The sequence below is a fragment of the Drosophila eugracilis genome, unplaced genomic scaffold, assembly GCF_018153835.1.
Source record: "Drosophila eugracilis isolate 14026-0451.02 unplaced genomic scaffold, ASM1815383v1 contig_423, whole genome shotgun sequence".
NCBI classification, from domain to species: Eukaryota; Metazoa; Arthropoda; class Insecta; order Diptera; family Drosophilidae; genus Drosophila; species Drosophila eugracilis.
Window position 1 is genome coordinate 1083525 of NW_024573287.1, and position 13887 is coordinate 1097411.

Sequence of the window (13887 nt, forward strand, 5' to 3'; positions counted from 1 at the left end):
AACCAATTTTCTGTGACCGAAAAAATGATTCCCTGTTAAGTGTCACGCGTATTTTAAGATACAAAAATGATTTGGATTCACTTTGTTTTTTTTTTTTTGAAAATATTACAACTTTTTCTCAATTTCGTTGTGATACATTAAAATATTTCCTTGCTGTGATATGATCTGCGATCACCGCGATGCTAAAAATTTATGTTTTTTTTCTCTCCCATAGATTGACAAACTTTGGCTAATTGGAGCCGCTGCTGTCGATATATCAGCTGATCCGTTTCGGGTATTAAACTGATATAATCCACACCACTTATCGACGTCGACTTCCAAAGAGGTGACCGTGTTCACTCAGTCTATCGCCGCCTTGTTCGAGGATTGTTTACCTGCAAGGAATGAGACATGAGTCAGTTGAGTTCCAGACAAATCTGGTACTAGTCGGATCAAGCTTCTTTATTGGGTTTCCCTTTGTTCATTCAATTGAAAACAATTCGTGGGAAACTAAAAAGCAATTTAGCTCAATTACACGCAATAAAATAATTGAGACTTTCGCCATTTTCGTCTCACACTTTTTTCTTATCCATGACGTTCTTGAGAGCGGGTCAAGTAGTCAATTGTACAAAAAGGTCACCTCGCTTAATACACAGTAAGTAAAGTGACCTTTCCATTGCCACCCACTCTTTCTCCCAGCGCCACAACTTGAGCCAATTAATTAAGCAAAAAGTCCAAATCCTCTTCAAAAACTACTCATACTCACTTTTTATTTGTGCTGTGCCTGGCAGTATTCTGCACTGTCTAGATGAAACTCCATAGATGTGGGAACAGGTCTAACCAACTGTAAATAGAAAAAACAACGTATTGAATATTTTAAGTTGGTTTGAACTAAAATTAAATTGAACTAAATATTTAAATATGGCAGTCAACATAAAAATCCACTGGCAAAAAACATTCATAAAAAAGCTTATTGTGAAAATAAATTCTCATTGTTGCTTTATAAAGTTATACACGTTGCTTTATGTCAGTTAAATTTATATTTAAAAAAAACTTTAATTAATAAATCCGGGAAATCTTTCAAGTGGATATTTTTAAAACCTATAGGCACATTTGAAGTGTGTCTGTCGTCCGCTGCTTGAGCGAAAGCATTAAAAATATTCCCTAAAAGCGATCCAAGATAATGCTTGCCCATTTCCAAGAACATTTACATTATATATATTCTGTTGTTGATCGTGAAAAACATATGTATAAAATGAGTTCACAAATAAAGACAGAAGCAAAATACAATGATTGTATAATATGTATTTCACATATATACGTGGATATCTACACAAATGCGATAACTCTTAAAGCAAATATTCCATTTTTTATGGCACAACGCGACCTGTGTTTATTTTCGCATTTTTGGCCTAGAGTAGGCGAGCAATTTCTATTGAAATTTCGCAAACAATTGTTGCCGGGAAATGCTTTGGATTATTGCATATATGTACGTGTGATCCATTATAAAGACGAGTGATATAAAAACGCGTGGAACTAATTAAGAAGTGGGTGCAAAAAAAGAGGAAGGAACTTTTTGTTGATAGAACCAAAAACTTTCACTTGTTTATATGCACCTCGTATACAGTAGTACATACTAGTACATACCAGATCTGCCTGTCTGTGTTAGTGTTTACCTCATGACAACGTTAGACAACAAAACTTTTTGTTGATGCTATTTCCCAGTCGGTTTTTACTTGTGACTTATGCAATGTATTTTTTTGTGTTTTGCGTCTTGGCGAAATAAAAAAGTCACAAAGGCGAATATATAAATATAAATATATATTGCTATATATTTCAACGAGCTAATACAAAAGCACTGATTATTTGCTGATTACGATAGGGCTTGTAATGCGGCAATATGAAATCCCGATTAGATATCGAAAGGTGTCTGTGCCAAGACACTAATCGGTTTTATCAGCAAATTGAAGAGAACTCTCTTCTTCCAGTTTTTAGATACTACTGAAGACGGTAGGTCGGTCTCATCATGCAAAACGATAAGCATAAATTACCTATCGTTAATCGCCTGTGATGCGGCGAGATAGAATCTCGATTAAATATCGACAAGTGTCTATTCTGATACGTTGATCGATTACGATTACCACACTAAGTAGACGCGTATTGCTGCGCGATGAGCACTCTCTCATGTTTTGCTATCGACTGGCGATTGTCAACTCAACACCGCCCATTTGTACATTTGTGCGGCGCTCTCTCCGGCAGTAAGTCTCCATTACCGGAGAGAGCGGTAAGAGTCGTGTAGCTCTCCCCGTGACGCACATCTCTCCAATTGCTCACGCGGAGAGATGTGCTCTCTACAGCAACACCCCCACTACTCCCCTCAAAAACTTTTACAGTCTGCTGCATATTTAAGGTTCTTTAATGGGTCTGATGTGAAAATACAATAAAGGAAGAAATAATAGAACCCAATTTTATTGTTACTTTATAATTAAGCCGTAAAATTAAAATACACTAAAGGACCGGAAAAATTCGAATAAAGTGGTAACGTGAAATATTCCAACTAAAAAATCCGTTATGAAGCTTCACTTAAATAAATGAAACTATTAGCTATATTAAATATATTCTAAGCAAAAAAAAAACATATTATGTGTGTGACAACGCGTGAATAATTCGTTTTCGTTATTTTTAAGTGCATTTAAGATATGAAATGGCATGGGAATATTGCACATCAACGTAGTGCTAGTCTTTAAATAAGAGATATTAGAATAAAAATTAAATTCGAATTCAACTCAGAATTTAGCCACAGTATTATATAAATATATAATTCACTCTGATAGGCAAATTAACAAGTTTATAAGAGAAAGAATTGAATTGAAGAAAGTTTTGCCAGTAGATACAACTTTGTGCGATACCAAGGTCAGTTGTTATTTAAGGGTAATAAACAAAGCTAAATGCGGTTTATTATATGCACAGTCAATGAAGGTTAAAGCGCACACAAACGTAACTTAATATGAAATTAGTCTTACATTTAAACCCGTTGAACTTAATCAAGATCTAGGCAAATGGCATGACGACACTAATACCTAATTGTTACTTAAAACGTATAATACGTATACAATGAATTTGTTACACTTCACTGCCCATCGATATATTATTTTTTTTTTTTTCCAAGGTCATTCAATTCTATACATCTTCTTTCTATGCATAAGATTAAAGTGTATAGCGTATAAAATTTAAATGCACAATTTTTTATATGAACACACAATAATTTATATGAATAGTTTTAAATTAAATGTTTTCAATTATACTTAAATTAAATTTTCATAACGAAAACTTAAATTTTGACTCTTAATTATGACTCCTACAACATCTCAAAAGATGTAAATTTTTTTTCCTTTTGAGGTAGCAGATGTGTTTTGTCTGAGCGTTAAGTTGATTGGACTTTCCCGGGACAGGACCGACTAGACAACATAGACACCGAGACAGACAATGAAGAAACAAAGAACTCAAGTAGGAACCGAAGAAATCTAGAGGTAAGAAAACAAAATGGTATCAAGAAAACACAAAAAAAACAATTGAATGACGGTGTGTCTGGGTTTGGCTTTGGAGTTCAAAGTACTTCGATATAGTTCCCGTGTTTTCGTTTGCTAGCTTTCAGGTTTTGTTTAGACTTCAAATTCAAACTTGGTAAAGCGGGCGAATAATCGTGTTGTAATGGAAAATTAAAAATAACTAACGGGAAATGTGATGAGGGTAACTGTCATTCAAGTCTCAACTTACTAAACTAATGTCTGTCTACAGGTGTCAATAAAACCAGGGACATGCTGAACCAGACAGCAAAGCCAGACAAAACGCAGACAACGTTAAGTTGATTGAGCACTTTTTTATACACTTTTTTCTAAATATTAGCCATTAAACTCAAGAAGAAATCAGTAGACTAAACAATGATTTTTAAAGAGCATAAACAAACAAGAACGAATACTTTATGAATAATAATTTTTGAAGAACATAAACGACAAGACATTCTCGATGTAGTAATAAAGATGTTTATAGACCGCAAAATGCAAATATTTTTTTAATATAATTTATAGAGATTATACATTACATTTATCAACAAAAACACACCCTTTCAATTACTGCATTTTAAAACATTCTAGTTCTTGTCGATGTCTGCCATTTCAAAAAACTAAAAAGAAACATAATTTTAAAGCATTTCTTTTTTATATTTAATAATCGTTATGCTTCTAAACGTTTTTAGAAAATTCCAATTTAAAGAGTTCAGCCACAATATTAACGACCACAAGTTGTTCACAAAGTTTCTTAATCTCTACGAGCTTTCTAAGAACCCATCCATTAGGCACGGCTAAGTTTTGTTCACCTTAGTTAATCAAACAATCCACCCACAAGGCACACACATTCTCCGCTTATTATAAGTGCTAGGAAGCCAACAAAAACAAATAGACCGCAAAAAAATCCGAGCGACAATGCTTCGCTTCGTGCACCACAAGCGACTCAAAATCAGACTGAGTCCAAGAAATTATTGATTTTGCGATGGAAGAGCAGGATTTCCATCCGATCCACCTACCCCCAATCCTGCAATTTGTTTTTTCGCCATAATGGAAATTTTGAAAATGCCCTAAAGCTTTACAGTGCGCATCGACCAGGAGATGAACAGGAAATGGAAGCTACAGGGCTTCAGGCTACTAAAATCTAACCGTCTTTCAGTTGCCAAGTGGCCGCAGTTTTTTGTGACGCACCAGGAGACTTCTTATGCGTCATCGTATTTTAATCGAGGAACAGCTGTTGTTGTTTGGTAAATGATAAAACGAAAAAAAGACGAAACAAAAATAAACAATCATGACTTGTTTATTGCAATTATCAAATGCATGTCTCTGCCGCAAATTGCATGTCATTCAAGGTTTTTTTGGCGACAAGGAGTATCTTAGAGTGCACTAGCAAAATGTCGTTTTACTTGTTAGTTTTTGGGTATTTTGTCTTAACCAAGGGCAGGGCAAAACTATTGAGGACAAACCGCGCCACATTTATCGCACTATATATAGAATCTGGTGGTGGTGGGTGTTGGGCGGTGGCATTTCTCCTATCTACCACCCTTCACCGCCCACTGACGTTTGTAAATCGTATTGCATGCTTTGTTGTTTGCTTTTTGGTCTATTTTTGGATATGACATGTATTGGTGAAATTCTGCACACAAGCTGCCAAAACGTGACAGCAGTAAAAATACAGCGCAATGATATATAACCAGGAAAAGTAGTCGAAAGTCCCCAACTCTCATTTTATTTCACAAGTTCTAATTAGCGAGTGCTTCCAAATAATGTGAGAATATATAGCTTTCCAAATTGGGGTAGCCAAGGAGCTTTCTTCAAGACGTGCCGATCACCAATTAATTTAAATAAATTAAAATGACCTCCAGAAAATTGTTGGAAACACTTAAAATGATCGTAAATTCTTTCATATATTACCAAGAATTCAATTGGCATTCGTTTGTATAAGTGCAAACGGGTGGAAAGCAGATAAACTCAGAAAAAATAAAGAAAACGACTGGAATTAAAAAATAAAAAAGCAACCGTACACAAATACGTAATCGTAATCTTCATACCGATAGGTAGAATATATATATATATATATATATATATATATATATTAGGTATATTTCTGATAAGAAAAACGAAGTTTATATGTAAAATAAGTTTCAAGTCTACCTAGGAAACGTGCAATTCACTTTTGATAATTGACAAAAGTTCGTAATGATAAATAATTAAACTTAAAAAACATTTTCAAATAAAAACTTTTAACGACCCTTGCATAATTTTATGACATGGTATTTGTTGTTACTGTCGCACTTCACTTAATAATATATTTAGGATTTACAAATGTGATGTTAGCCAATGACGACAGTGCGTTAATTCGCCGGGAAATTTTTTTGATAAAACCAAACCGGATTGTTCTCCCTATTTAAAACGCCTATCTGTTCGCTCTTGTTTTTTTATCACGAATAAATAAGCAGAGAAAATCAGCGCTCGAACTGAATGAGCATTTTTTGTTTGTATTGTCGGGGCAATATCGTTGAACTTGTTCAAGGACAAGAGAGATTGAAACGGAAACAAAAGAGAAAGAAAACGAAATATGACCAGGTAATTTTTTTAAAATATGGATCTTGATGGAATATTGGTAAATAAATAAGTTACCCAATTGGTAAATTAATGAATCTCGTTAGGGGTTATGTTTGATGCCGGATGTTTCATTGCGCTCTTTCACTTCCAATTGACGCAGTTTACTGATATCGATTAGCAAACATTCCGATCAAGATAAACACAGTCAGAAAAAAAAATGAGATAATTGGAGATAGCCACAAATCAAAGCCAAACCTTGTTGAATAACTGATTATAAAAATTTAAAGCCTTTGCGCGATAAAAGTCTTTTCATTATAATTGTTCTACGTCCAGATTTTGTCAGTTTAAAATTGCAACTGAGTTGGCTATTTCGCTCAAAAGACGAATCTCTCGGCCAGGTCTTTTGTTTATTGTTTGCTCTTGCTTTGATATTATAAATCTGCTTAAAATGTCTTCAAAGATTAGATATTAGATATCTTTCGGTGAATGTACATTGCGAATGACGTATGGAACAGCATCGAAACGGAGAAAATAAAAAAGTAATAAATAAGAAGAGCAGTATTTTTGGGGCATTTCCAAGCAGTTCCTGGCTTGTCCTAGTTCCATTCGGATGATAAAACTGGGTCAGCTGACATTTACTTTCAACTGGCGTTTGCAGTTAACCAGGTAACTGGGTCAAATGAAAGTAAAATGCGAACATTTACCTATTTAATGGAGTGTAAGATTGTCATTCATGTTCTAAAGTTTATATTGTTGTTAATCTGGATTTACCTTTCAAAATGTTAAATTCTCGACAGTGGGATAACTGGTTTGATTTCCGAAAGTCAAATATTTTTGGAAAATAATACATCATTTTTGATTTTATTGTGTTTTGACAATATTAATTTTCCTTTATTTAATGATGCAAAGGTCTTGGAATTAAAAAATTTCTTTAAAATACTAATAATTTAGTTTAAGAAATACTACTATTATTTATTATGTCTATTTATGTACATAATGGCAAATACATATTATTCCATTGATATTCCTGAATTCAGAGAGTATTAAGGCAGTTATAAATGTTGGTAATAAAAAAAAATTAATTAAAAAATAAGAATGTATGTAAATGACAACGCATACTCTACTACAAACCGATTTGTGTCTTTGAGTGTGTTAGTGCTCATTGTAGTTTGGCACAATTTTTAACAACGAAAATGTATTTTTTTAAATACTTGTGGTCCTAACGTCCCCGCCCACACTTACCACAATTGCCATACACATTTGAGTATAACTTTTGAAGCTTTTTCGTTGCTTTTCGTGCACGAGAAAATTGAATTCACGTCCACACGCACACTTAAACGTACCGCGAGACTCACACAGAGACAAATTCCACGAATGCAATTGGCTTGTGTCTCTGTATTTTGATGACCACAACTACTGCTCTTTTAACATTAGATATTGAGTAAGTTTTTAGTTTGACTGTTTTAAAAGTGTTTTATTTTAAGTTCGATTTGTAATCGTTTATTTTTTGGCGACATTAACGAGAAATTTTCTCCAGCCTAACCTCAAATTTCTTTGTCTCTGTCCCACACACACGGACGCACACAGTCAGGGCGGAACCAATGGGTTATAATCAATAAATTTCACTTTATTGGGGCGAAAACTGTATGTGTAGTTTCCAGCAAGGAATTGCACAATTTATCCTCCGTCTTTCAGATGAAATTTAGTTGCTATCAAAGTAGATTTTGCGACCTGCTACAATTGTCACGAAAAAAAATCTAACAGTGTGACCATGTGTAATTACCGGAGGAATCTGTAAACGCTTTCTTTTGCAAATACTAATTACAATCGGCTAACGATATATCGCATTACTAAATACAGTCTGGAAGGAAATACACCAAAACTTTCCTACGGCAGTTCCATAACTATATTTGATTTTTTTTCCTCAAAATTCAAAAGCTGAGCTTTATTTATTGTTTTCTTATTCGCAATTAGGAAGTGCAAATTACTTTCCAGCTAATAGTTTAGCACATTCACACTATTGAGAATACCCCACTTAATATACTAACTACATAGTATTAACGTAATATTTTATAAAAAGTACATAAGCTTAGCGGTGATCTAAAGAATTAGTCATCTCATTTATTGTCGACAACAGTGACGATCATTTTGCATTTGTTCTATAAATCTCTTAGAAGAAATATTATTCACCGAAAAATCCTTCAGGGAATGTCAAAGCGAAAGGCCGAGGACGAACAATCCGACAAAATGGCAACAGCGGAGAAAGTTCCACAGGTAATGAAAACAAAACAAACAATAAACCAAACTAAGTAGACTAATAACTATTGACGATATAGAATGATTACACTATTGGCCTAGAGGATCCAATAAAGGATTACCAAAAACTCATCGAAACGCGCGTACAGGTAGACGAAATTGTTGATGATGATGTCACCAAGGAGAATTTTAACCGGACGGCTGCATCAGCGCGAGACGTCATTTGGCAGCTATTATTCGGCGAAGGTAATACCTCGCAATCTAATATAGAGAAGGCCACCCAATTACTGGAGGAATACCGTGGTGATGCTTGCTTCTATAGTCCAACGCCCTATAACGAATGGATTGTTAAGCTAAGGGATGAGGTCCTTAAGAAGGAGCTCCTGGACTTTTGGCGCGAAGTTCTGCTAAAGAAGCAACTTGGCCCTTGTTGGTCACGTGACTCTGATCTGTATGATAGCGACGATACTCCGCCTCTGGAATTCTACGCCCATGCAGGTTGCACGGCACCATTTGCAGCCAGCTTAAAGGTGCGCGCTGTACTAGAGGACCAGGCTTCACAGGATCAGGAAGGTAATGCTGTTCCCACCACACCTGGAGAACTCAGTGCCGACGATGCCGCCGCCCTCTCTGGTGAATTTGAAGCTTTATTGACCAAGGAAAGGCCCCTTGAGGAATACCGTTCGCTGATGAAACGCTTTGTACTAACTAAAATTATTGTTCCGGACAATATTCACCAGGCTAGTGTAAAGAAGGTAGCCGCGGCTGCCAGAGACATTATTTGGAAGCTGCTCTTCGATGGGACACCGTCATCAGAGAATCAGGACAAGGCCGCCGAGCTTTTGCAGGAGTACAAGGGCGATGCTGGTTTTTATGGACCGGCGGACTACAACGAATGGATTGTAAAGCTTAGGGACGAAGTTATAAATAAAGAACTTATCAACTTTTGGCGCGAAAAGATGGTGAAACTAGAACTAGGTCCCTGTTGTTCTCGTGACTCTGATTATTTCGACTATGAGGATCCCCTTCCATTGGATTTCTACGAGAAAGCTGGCTGCAAGGCTCCCTTTGAAGACTCTACTGATGATTAAGTTTTTTTTCGAACTGTCTTTTATGACTTTTTATGAAATGTTTTATCTTAGAAATAGAGCAAACTCAAAAAATTTAATTTGGTAAAACCTAAAATTATTTATATAGTTCTTAATTCGATAAAATTTTAAAGTTAAAAGTGAAAATAAATTTTTATTTTCGAAACTAGATATGTTCTTCAAAATTACTCAAATCTCAAAATGTAAAGCATTTACATTTAGGATGTAGTTCAACATTTTATTGATTGTAACAATAAATGATTAAAATTCTAAGCTGTTGGATTTATATTTCAAAAAATAATTACGTATTACAAGTTATTTTGTTTTCTTTATTTGAAACATGAAAAGATTAAGTAAAATATTTTGAACCCAGCTAATAATTAATTAGATCTATATTTCTGTTTTTTATTGTATTGTTTAAATAGCATTCTTAAAGAACTTAAAACCCAAAATAAAGTTATACAAAAATTAAACTATATTAGGTTCTCGTAATCATTTTCCTATTTCGCCGGTATATATCACTAAAAAATAAGTAATTCTTTGTATTGTTTTTGTTACTTCATATTGGAGATCATTCAATCCAGCCCAGTTTCTGACCTTGTTAATTCGTTTCCTTTTTACTTATAACAATGAAATACTTTTCTAATTAAAGAGCATTTTCATATTCCCCGAGTTTTCTTAAAACAGTCTGAAATATGCCTGACATTTCTTGCTTTGGCTTCTACAATAAAGATTACGAGATAAATGTTTTTTAAACGTTAATATAAATTTGTCTGAAATATCAAAAATAATTGGCTTCTTTTCAATTCTTTACATATTTAAATCGATTTGGTTTATTAAAACAGTAATTAAACACGAATAACTTTTTAAACTTAACTGTTAAATGCCAAACACATAAAGTAAACTATAATAAATTTCGAAGTGTAACCTATCACTGACTAGAGAACATTTATCCATATTCTGTTCCCACCGTTTTGGCTTTGAGTTTTGCTTTCACATAACGCTTAACTTAAATTCAGAATCAGGAATTGGAATTAAACATTACAAATGAATAAAATATAAATAAATCAAAAGGGCTTTTACAACATTTGAACAACGCAACGAAAAATAAACTAAAAAATTTGCGTCCTTAAATCAATTTTGTTCTGTGGGTAAAGGATTCGTTTGTGGATAATATCTGGAGCTTTTAGGCCTCACTCGGCGTACAGCAAGCGGGATCGCGATTTACGAAGGCCTCTTGAGCCTCCACCCCCAATTCCACTGTCTCCACCTTCGCCACATTGCCATGACTTAGTCTTGGCCCGAAAGTATCGAAACTCATCATTGTGCGCCGGTGCCAGCATGGGCACATATTGTTTGGGCTCACACAAATGGGCATAATGTCCGTAGAACTCCTTGTACCCATTGTGTAGGATATACAGCTCCGGATAGTCCAATGCCGGATAGTTGTTGGCATGCTGATTCCTATCGTTGCTGCGCAGGAAGCGCAATAGCTTGGGACCCCGTTCAGAAGAGAACTCGCAGTGAAACACATAGATGCGACGTTCTTCTTGGTTAGACGTCAGATTTGGAAATGCCTCCTGTATCTGCCCACGAGTATATAAATTTTTAGCTCCTTGTATATGGCCGCCCAAGAATTCGTAAGGATAACGACAGTCTATGATTTCGTAACCACCTTGGCTGCCGAGTTGCTGGTCATACTCGCCTTGAATCAGTCTGGCCAATGTTTCACAGGATATGGTCTTCAAATCACGATGTCTTATACCAGTGACCAAGCAGGGCAGTGCACAGGGCTTGCTGAGATCTCCTATTAACTGGGGTTCATCGCCCAGGGCGCTCATGATTTCAGCATCGTTCATGGAGAGAGTTTTTCTTTGGAGCTTTTTAATAGGCATGTTGGTGTCTCGGTCTGAATGATCGTCATCCTCCGGTTGATCACTGGGAAACAAGCTTAAGCAGCGACGCAATGAGCGTGTTTTGTTGAAGGATTCGCTTTCGGGATTATCTTCCGATTTCAACTGACCGCTTAGAAGGACTTCTAGGTCATCAGGTAATTCTAAATTGTGGTCTTCAACCGATTCCAGCTCAAACATGGACATGTATTCATCATCCAGAGAATTACCCGAATCGTAACTAGAGCAGGAGCTGCTGAAGCCACTGAGGGTTCGCGAGGACAAGCTATTGAAAGTGTTCAGGGTTCTTGAAGATTGACTTCTCTGGGTTGACTTTGGTGTTCCATCCAGGCGGGTTCCCTGCATATTCTGAGACAATTCGGTGATGGGCGAAAGAATGACGCCGTCGGGAATGTGCCGTTTAAGCATCCTTTGCAAGGGCGTCTCCTGCATTGCTGGCTTGCGCCTTTTGGCATGGTTTTCCACTTCAACTCCATTTGAATCTAAATTCCCATTTTCAAGGCCACATGCCCCTCCTTCCTCCTCCTGCTCTACATCGAGCATCAGCCTTTTAGTGGCCATCTGCAAGAAACAACAAAGTCTTGCGTCAGCTGTAAGACGGCAAAATCAGCTGCATTTTTTTTTTTGTATTGTATAAATACCGCTTATTTTATATATTTGAAGATATATCCTTTTATTGGCACGTCTAATGGTCGTTTTCACAGTGCTTTTTATAGCCAAAATTATAGGCGTTTTTGGCTCGCTTTTTCCGGTCAACTTTATTGGCGCCTTTATCAATTCCCCATCCCAGGGATGGAAGGATCTCTTCACTCGCCAATCTCACCACAGCGCCATATAAACTAACGATTCCAATGGTTGAATTTAAAATGTTTGTTATTTTCTTTGGGTTTTTGCATGGTCGGTTCAATTGTTTATGTCAAAATTATCTGAATTTTGTGTTCCCAGCTATCTATTTATACATGACATTTTCTCTTAACTATAGTGATCTTATTCTCCCTATAATGGTATTATAAGGTAGAAAGGGATTTAACAGCTGATATTTGCTTGTAAAATGCACAAAACACCCTGTTGAATAAAAACAATTGGTGAATAAATTTATGAAACTGGTCACACCATCAGTTTGTTTATATTTTTTTCAAGAAATTGTAATCTTTTTTTTCAAACATGCCGGAGTTCAATAATTTTAATTTAAAAACCACAATTGACTGCAAGCAAGGTGCAGTTCGCGCTGTGCGGTATAATGGTGGGACTTTATATAACAAGTTACAAAGCAATTCTTAATTTTTTTTTATTAAAGTTGATGGAACATATTGCCTGAGCTGCGGATCTGACAAGAAGATAAAACTTTGGAATCCGGGTTCAGGGCTTCTCCTCAAGACCTACGGAGGTCATGCAGACGAAGTGACTGATGCAGCGGTATTTATTTATATAAATATTTTTATTAAATTTTAATTTTTCTTTGTGTTAAGCAGGGTAGCTGTGATAGTAGCTACATTGTATCAGCCAGCTTGGACAAGAGTATTATATACTGGGATGTGTCTACTGGTGAGCTTAAATCAGATAAAGGAAAGCATTTAAAACTAAAATTGTTATAATCAAGATTCATTTTAGGAGCTCCAGTTCGACGCCTGCGCAGCCACGCCGGTGGAGTTCGGTGCGTGTGTTTCAACGAAGACTCTACGGTGGCCATTTCGGGAGGCAGGGACAATGCCGTAATGTGTTGGGACATTCGAACGCGTCGCCTGGATCCCATTCAGGTCATGAAAGAGGCATGCGACTGCATTACCACGGTAGCAACTAACGAGAATCGGATCTACGCAGCCTCTTTGGACGGATGTGTGCGAACTTACGATATTCGAGTCGGTGAACTCACCTGCGATAAGGTTGGTGAACCCATCACCTACCTGGCACAGACGCGAGATGAGCAATGTCTTGTTGCTGGCTGTCAAGACGGCGTGGTGCGACTCATGGACTGCGAGACGGGAGGACTTCTCTCCGAATACAAGGGACATCGCAGTGATGACTACCACATAGAGTGCGGAATACTGGCTAACGATGCTCATATAGTGACTGGTTCTACTGATGGTGATGCCTTCATATACGATCTCCTCGAAACAAAAATTCTCCAGCGCATCCGAATAAGTAAGATTGCCTTCCATATATTAACTTTACTTTAACTCAATGCTTTCGATGCTTATCTACTTTAGGTGATAATGGCGGTGTAGTTCACTCCCTAGCCACACATCCTAAGCGACAGGAAATGCTTTTCGCCAGACGACGGGATGTGTACGTTTTCACCGCAGATCTTCAAATCGAAGAGGAGCAACTATAGTTCCAAATATACAACGTATATGTAGCTTTTTATATTTAGTCTTTAAGATAGCATTATGAATAAAAATAACATAGAAAATTTACGTTACATCTTTACAAATTAATAATTAAGAGTTAACCCCGATGATACTATTCATTACCATCAATGAGAACCATAAAAACTATTTTCTAAAACCACCGATTAAAAACTTG

General features: G+C 36.2%; 4 protein-coding genes across 9 annotated transcripts; 2 read left to right on the top strand and 2 right to left on the bottom strand.

The window, feature by feature from the left end:
* Positions 1 to 794: 794 nt before the first annotated feature.
* LOC121530233 lies at positions 795 to 2186 on the bottom strand. The gene is made up of 2 exons (XM_041818963.1): positions 2031 to 2186; positions 795 to 823 (listed from the first exon to the last, which is right to left on the bottom strand). Exon 1 carries the CDS (start codon positions 2163 to 2165, stop codon positions 2037 to 2039), a length of 129 nt encoding a protein of 42 aa, XP_041674897.1. The 5' UTR covers positions 2166 to 2186; the 3' UTR covers positions 795 to 823; positions 2031 to 2036.
* A 5991-nt stretch (positions 2187 to 8177) lies between these two features.
* LOC108110199 lies at positions 8178 to 9752 on the top strand. Its single transcript, XM_017219558.2, has 2 exons — positions 8178 to 8381; positions 8444 to 9752. Exons 1-2 carry the CDS (start codon positions 8316 to 8318, stop codon positions 9452 to 9454), a joined length of 1077 nt encoding a protein of 358 aa, XP_017075047.1. The 5' UTR covers positions 8178 to 8315; the 3' UTR covers positions 9455 to 9752.
* A 505-nt stretch (positions 9753 to 10257) lies between these two features.
* Positions 10258 to 12432, bottom strand: LOC108108324 (cdc25-like protein phosphatase twine). 3 transcript variants are annotated; one of them, XM_017217562.2, is made up of 2 exons: positions 12006 to 12432; positions 10258 to 11944 (listed from the first exon to the last, which is right to left on the bottom strand). In XM_017217562.2, exon 2 carries the CDS (start codon positions 11923 to 11925, stop codon positions 10645 to 10647), a length of 1281 nt encoding a protein of 426 aa, XP_017073051.1. In that variant the 5' UTR covers positions 11926 to 11944; positions 12006 to 12432; the 3' UTR covers positions 10258 to 10644. The 3 variants fall into 3 exon arrangements, with proteins under 3 accessions (XP_017073051.1, XP_017072222.1, XP_017073822.1); XM_017216733.2 differs by having other exon boundaries at positions 10258 to 11925; positions 12006 to 12431; XM_017218333.2 differs by having other exon boundaries at positions 10258 to 11954; positions 12006 to 12169.
* A 56-nt stretch (positions 12433 to 12488) lies between these two features.
* On the top strand, positions 12489 to 13778 carry LOC108111040 (WD repeat domain-containing protein 83). 4 transcript variants are annotated; one of them, XM_017220764.2, is made up of 5 exons: positions 12489 to 12607; positions 12662 to 12780; positions 12834 to 12909; positions 12976 to 13506; positions 13572 to 13778. In XM_017220764.2, the coding sequence occupies exons 1-5, from the start codon at positions 12529 to 12531 to the stop codon at positions 13694 to 13696; spliced, it is 930 nt and encodes a 309-aa protein (XP_017076253.2). In that variant the 5' UTR covers positions 12489 to 12528; the 3' UTR covers positions 13697 to 13778. The 4 variants fall into 4 exon arrangements, with proteins under 4 accessions (XP_017076253.2, XP_017077044.2, XP_017077830.2 ...); XM_017221555.2 differs by having other exon boundaries at positions 12837 to 12909; XM_017222341.2 differs by having other exon boundaries at positions 12662 to 12765; positions 12837 to 12909.
* Positions 13779 to 13887: the final 109 nt, after the last annotated feature.

Excerpts from the sequence above, each read along its gene's own strand:
- LOC121530233 (XM_041818963.1), bottom strand. The coding sequence starts at position 2,165 with ATGAGAGAGTGCTCATCGCGCAGCAATACGCGTCTACTTAGTGTGGTA.
- LOC108110199 (XM_017219558.2), top strand. The coding sequence starts at position 8,316 with ATGTCAAAGCGAAAGGCCGAGGACGAACAATCCGACAAAATGGCAACA. Across the intron at positions 8,382-8,443 it reads CAGCGGAGAAAGTTCCACAG|AATGATTACACTATTGGCCT; the intron begins GTAATGAAAACA and ends TTGACGATATAG.
- LOC108108324 (XM_017217562.2), bottom strand. The coding sequence starts at position 11,925 with ATGGCCACTAAAAGGCTGATGCTCGATGTAGAGCAGGAGGAGGAAGGA.
- LOC108111040 (XM_017220764.2), top strand. The coding sequence starts at position 12,529 with ATGCCGGAGTTCAATAATTTTAATTTAAAAACCACAATTGACTGCAAG. Across the intron at positions 12,781-12,833 it reads ACGAAGTGACTGATGCAGCG|CAGGGTAGCTGTGATAGTAG; the intron begins GTATTTATTTAT and ends CTTTGTGTTAAG. Across the intron at positions 12,910-12,975 it reads ATACTGGGATGTGTCTACTG|GAGCTCCAGTTCGACGCCTG; the intron begins GTGAGCTTAAAT and ends GATTCATTTTAG.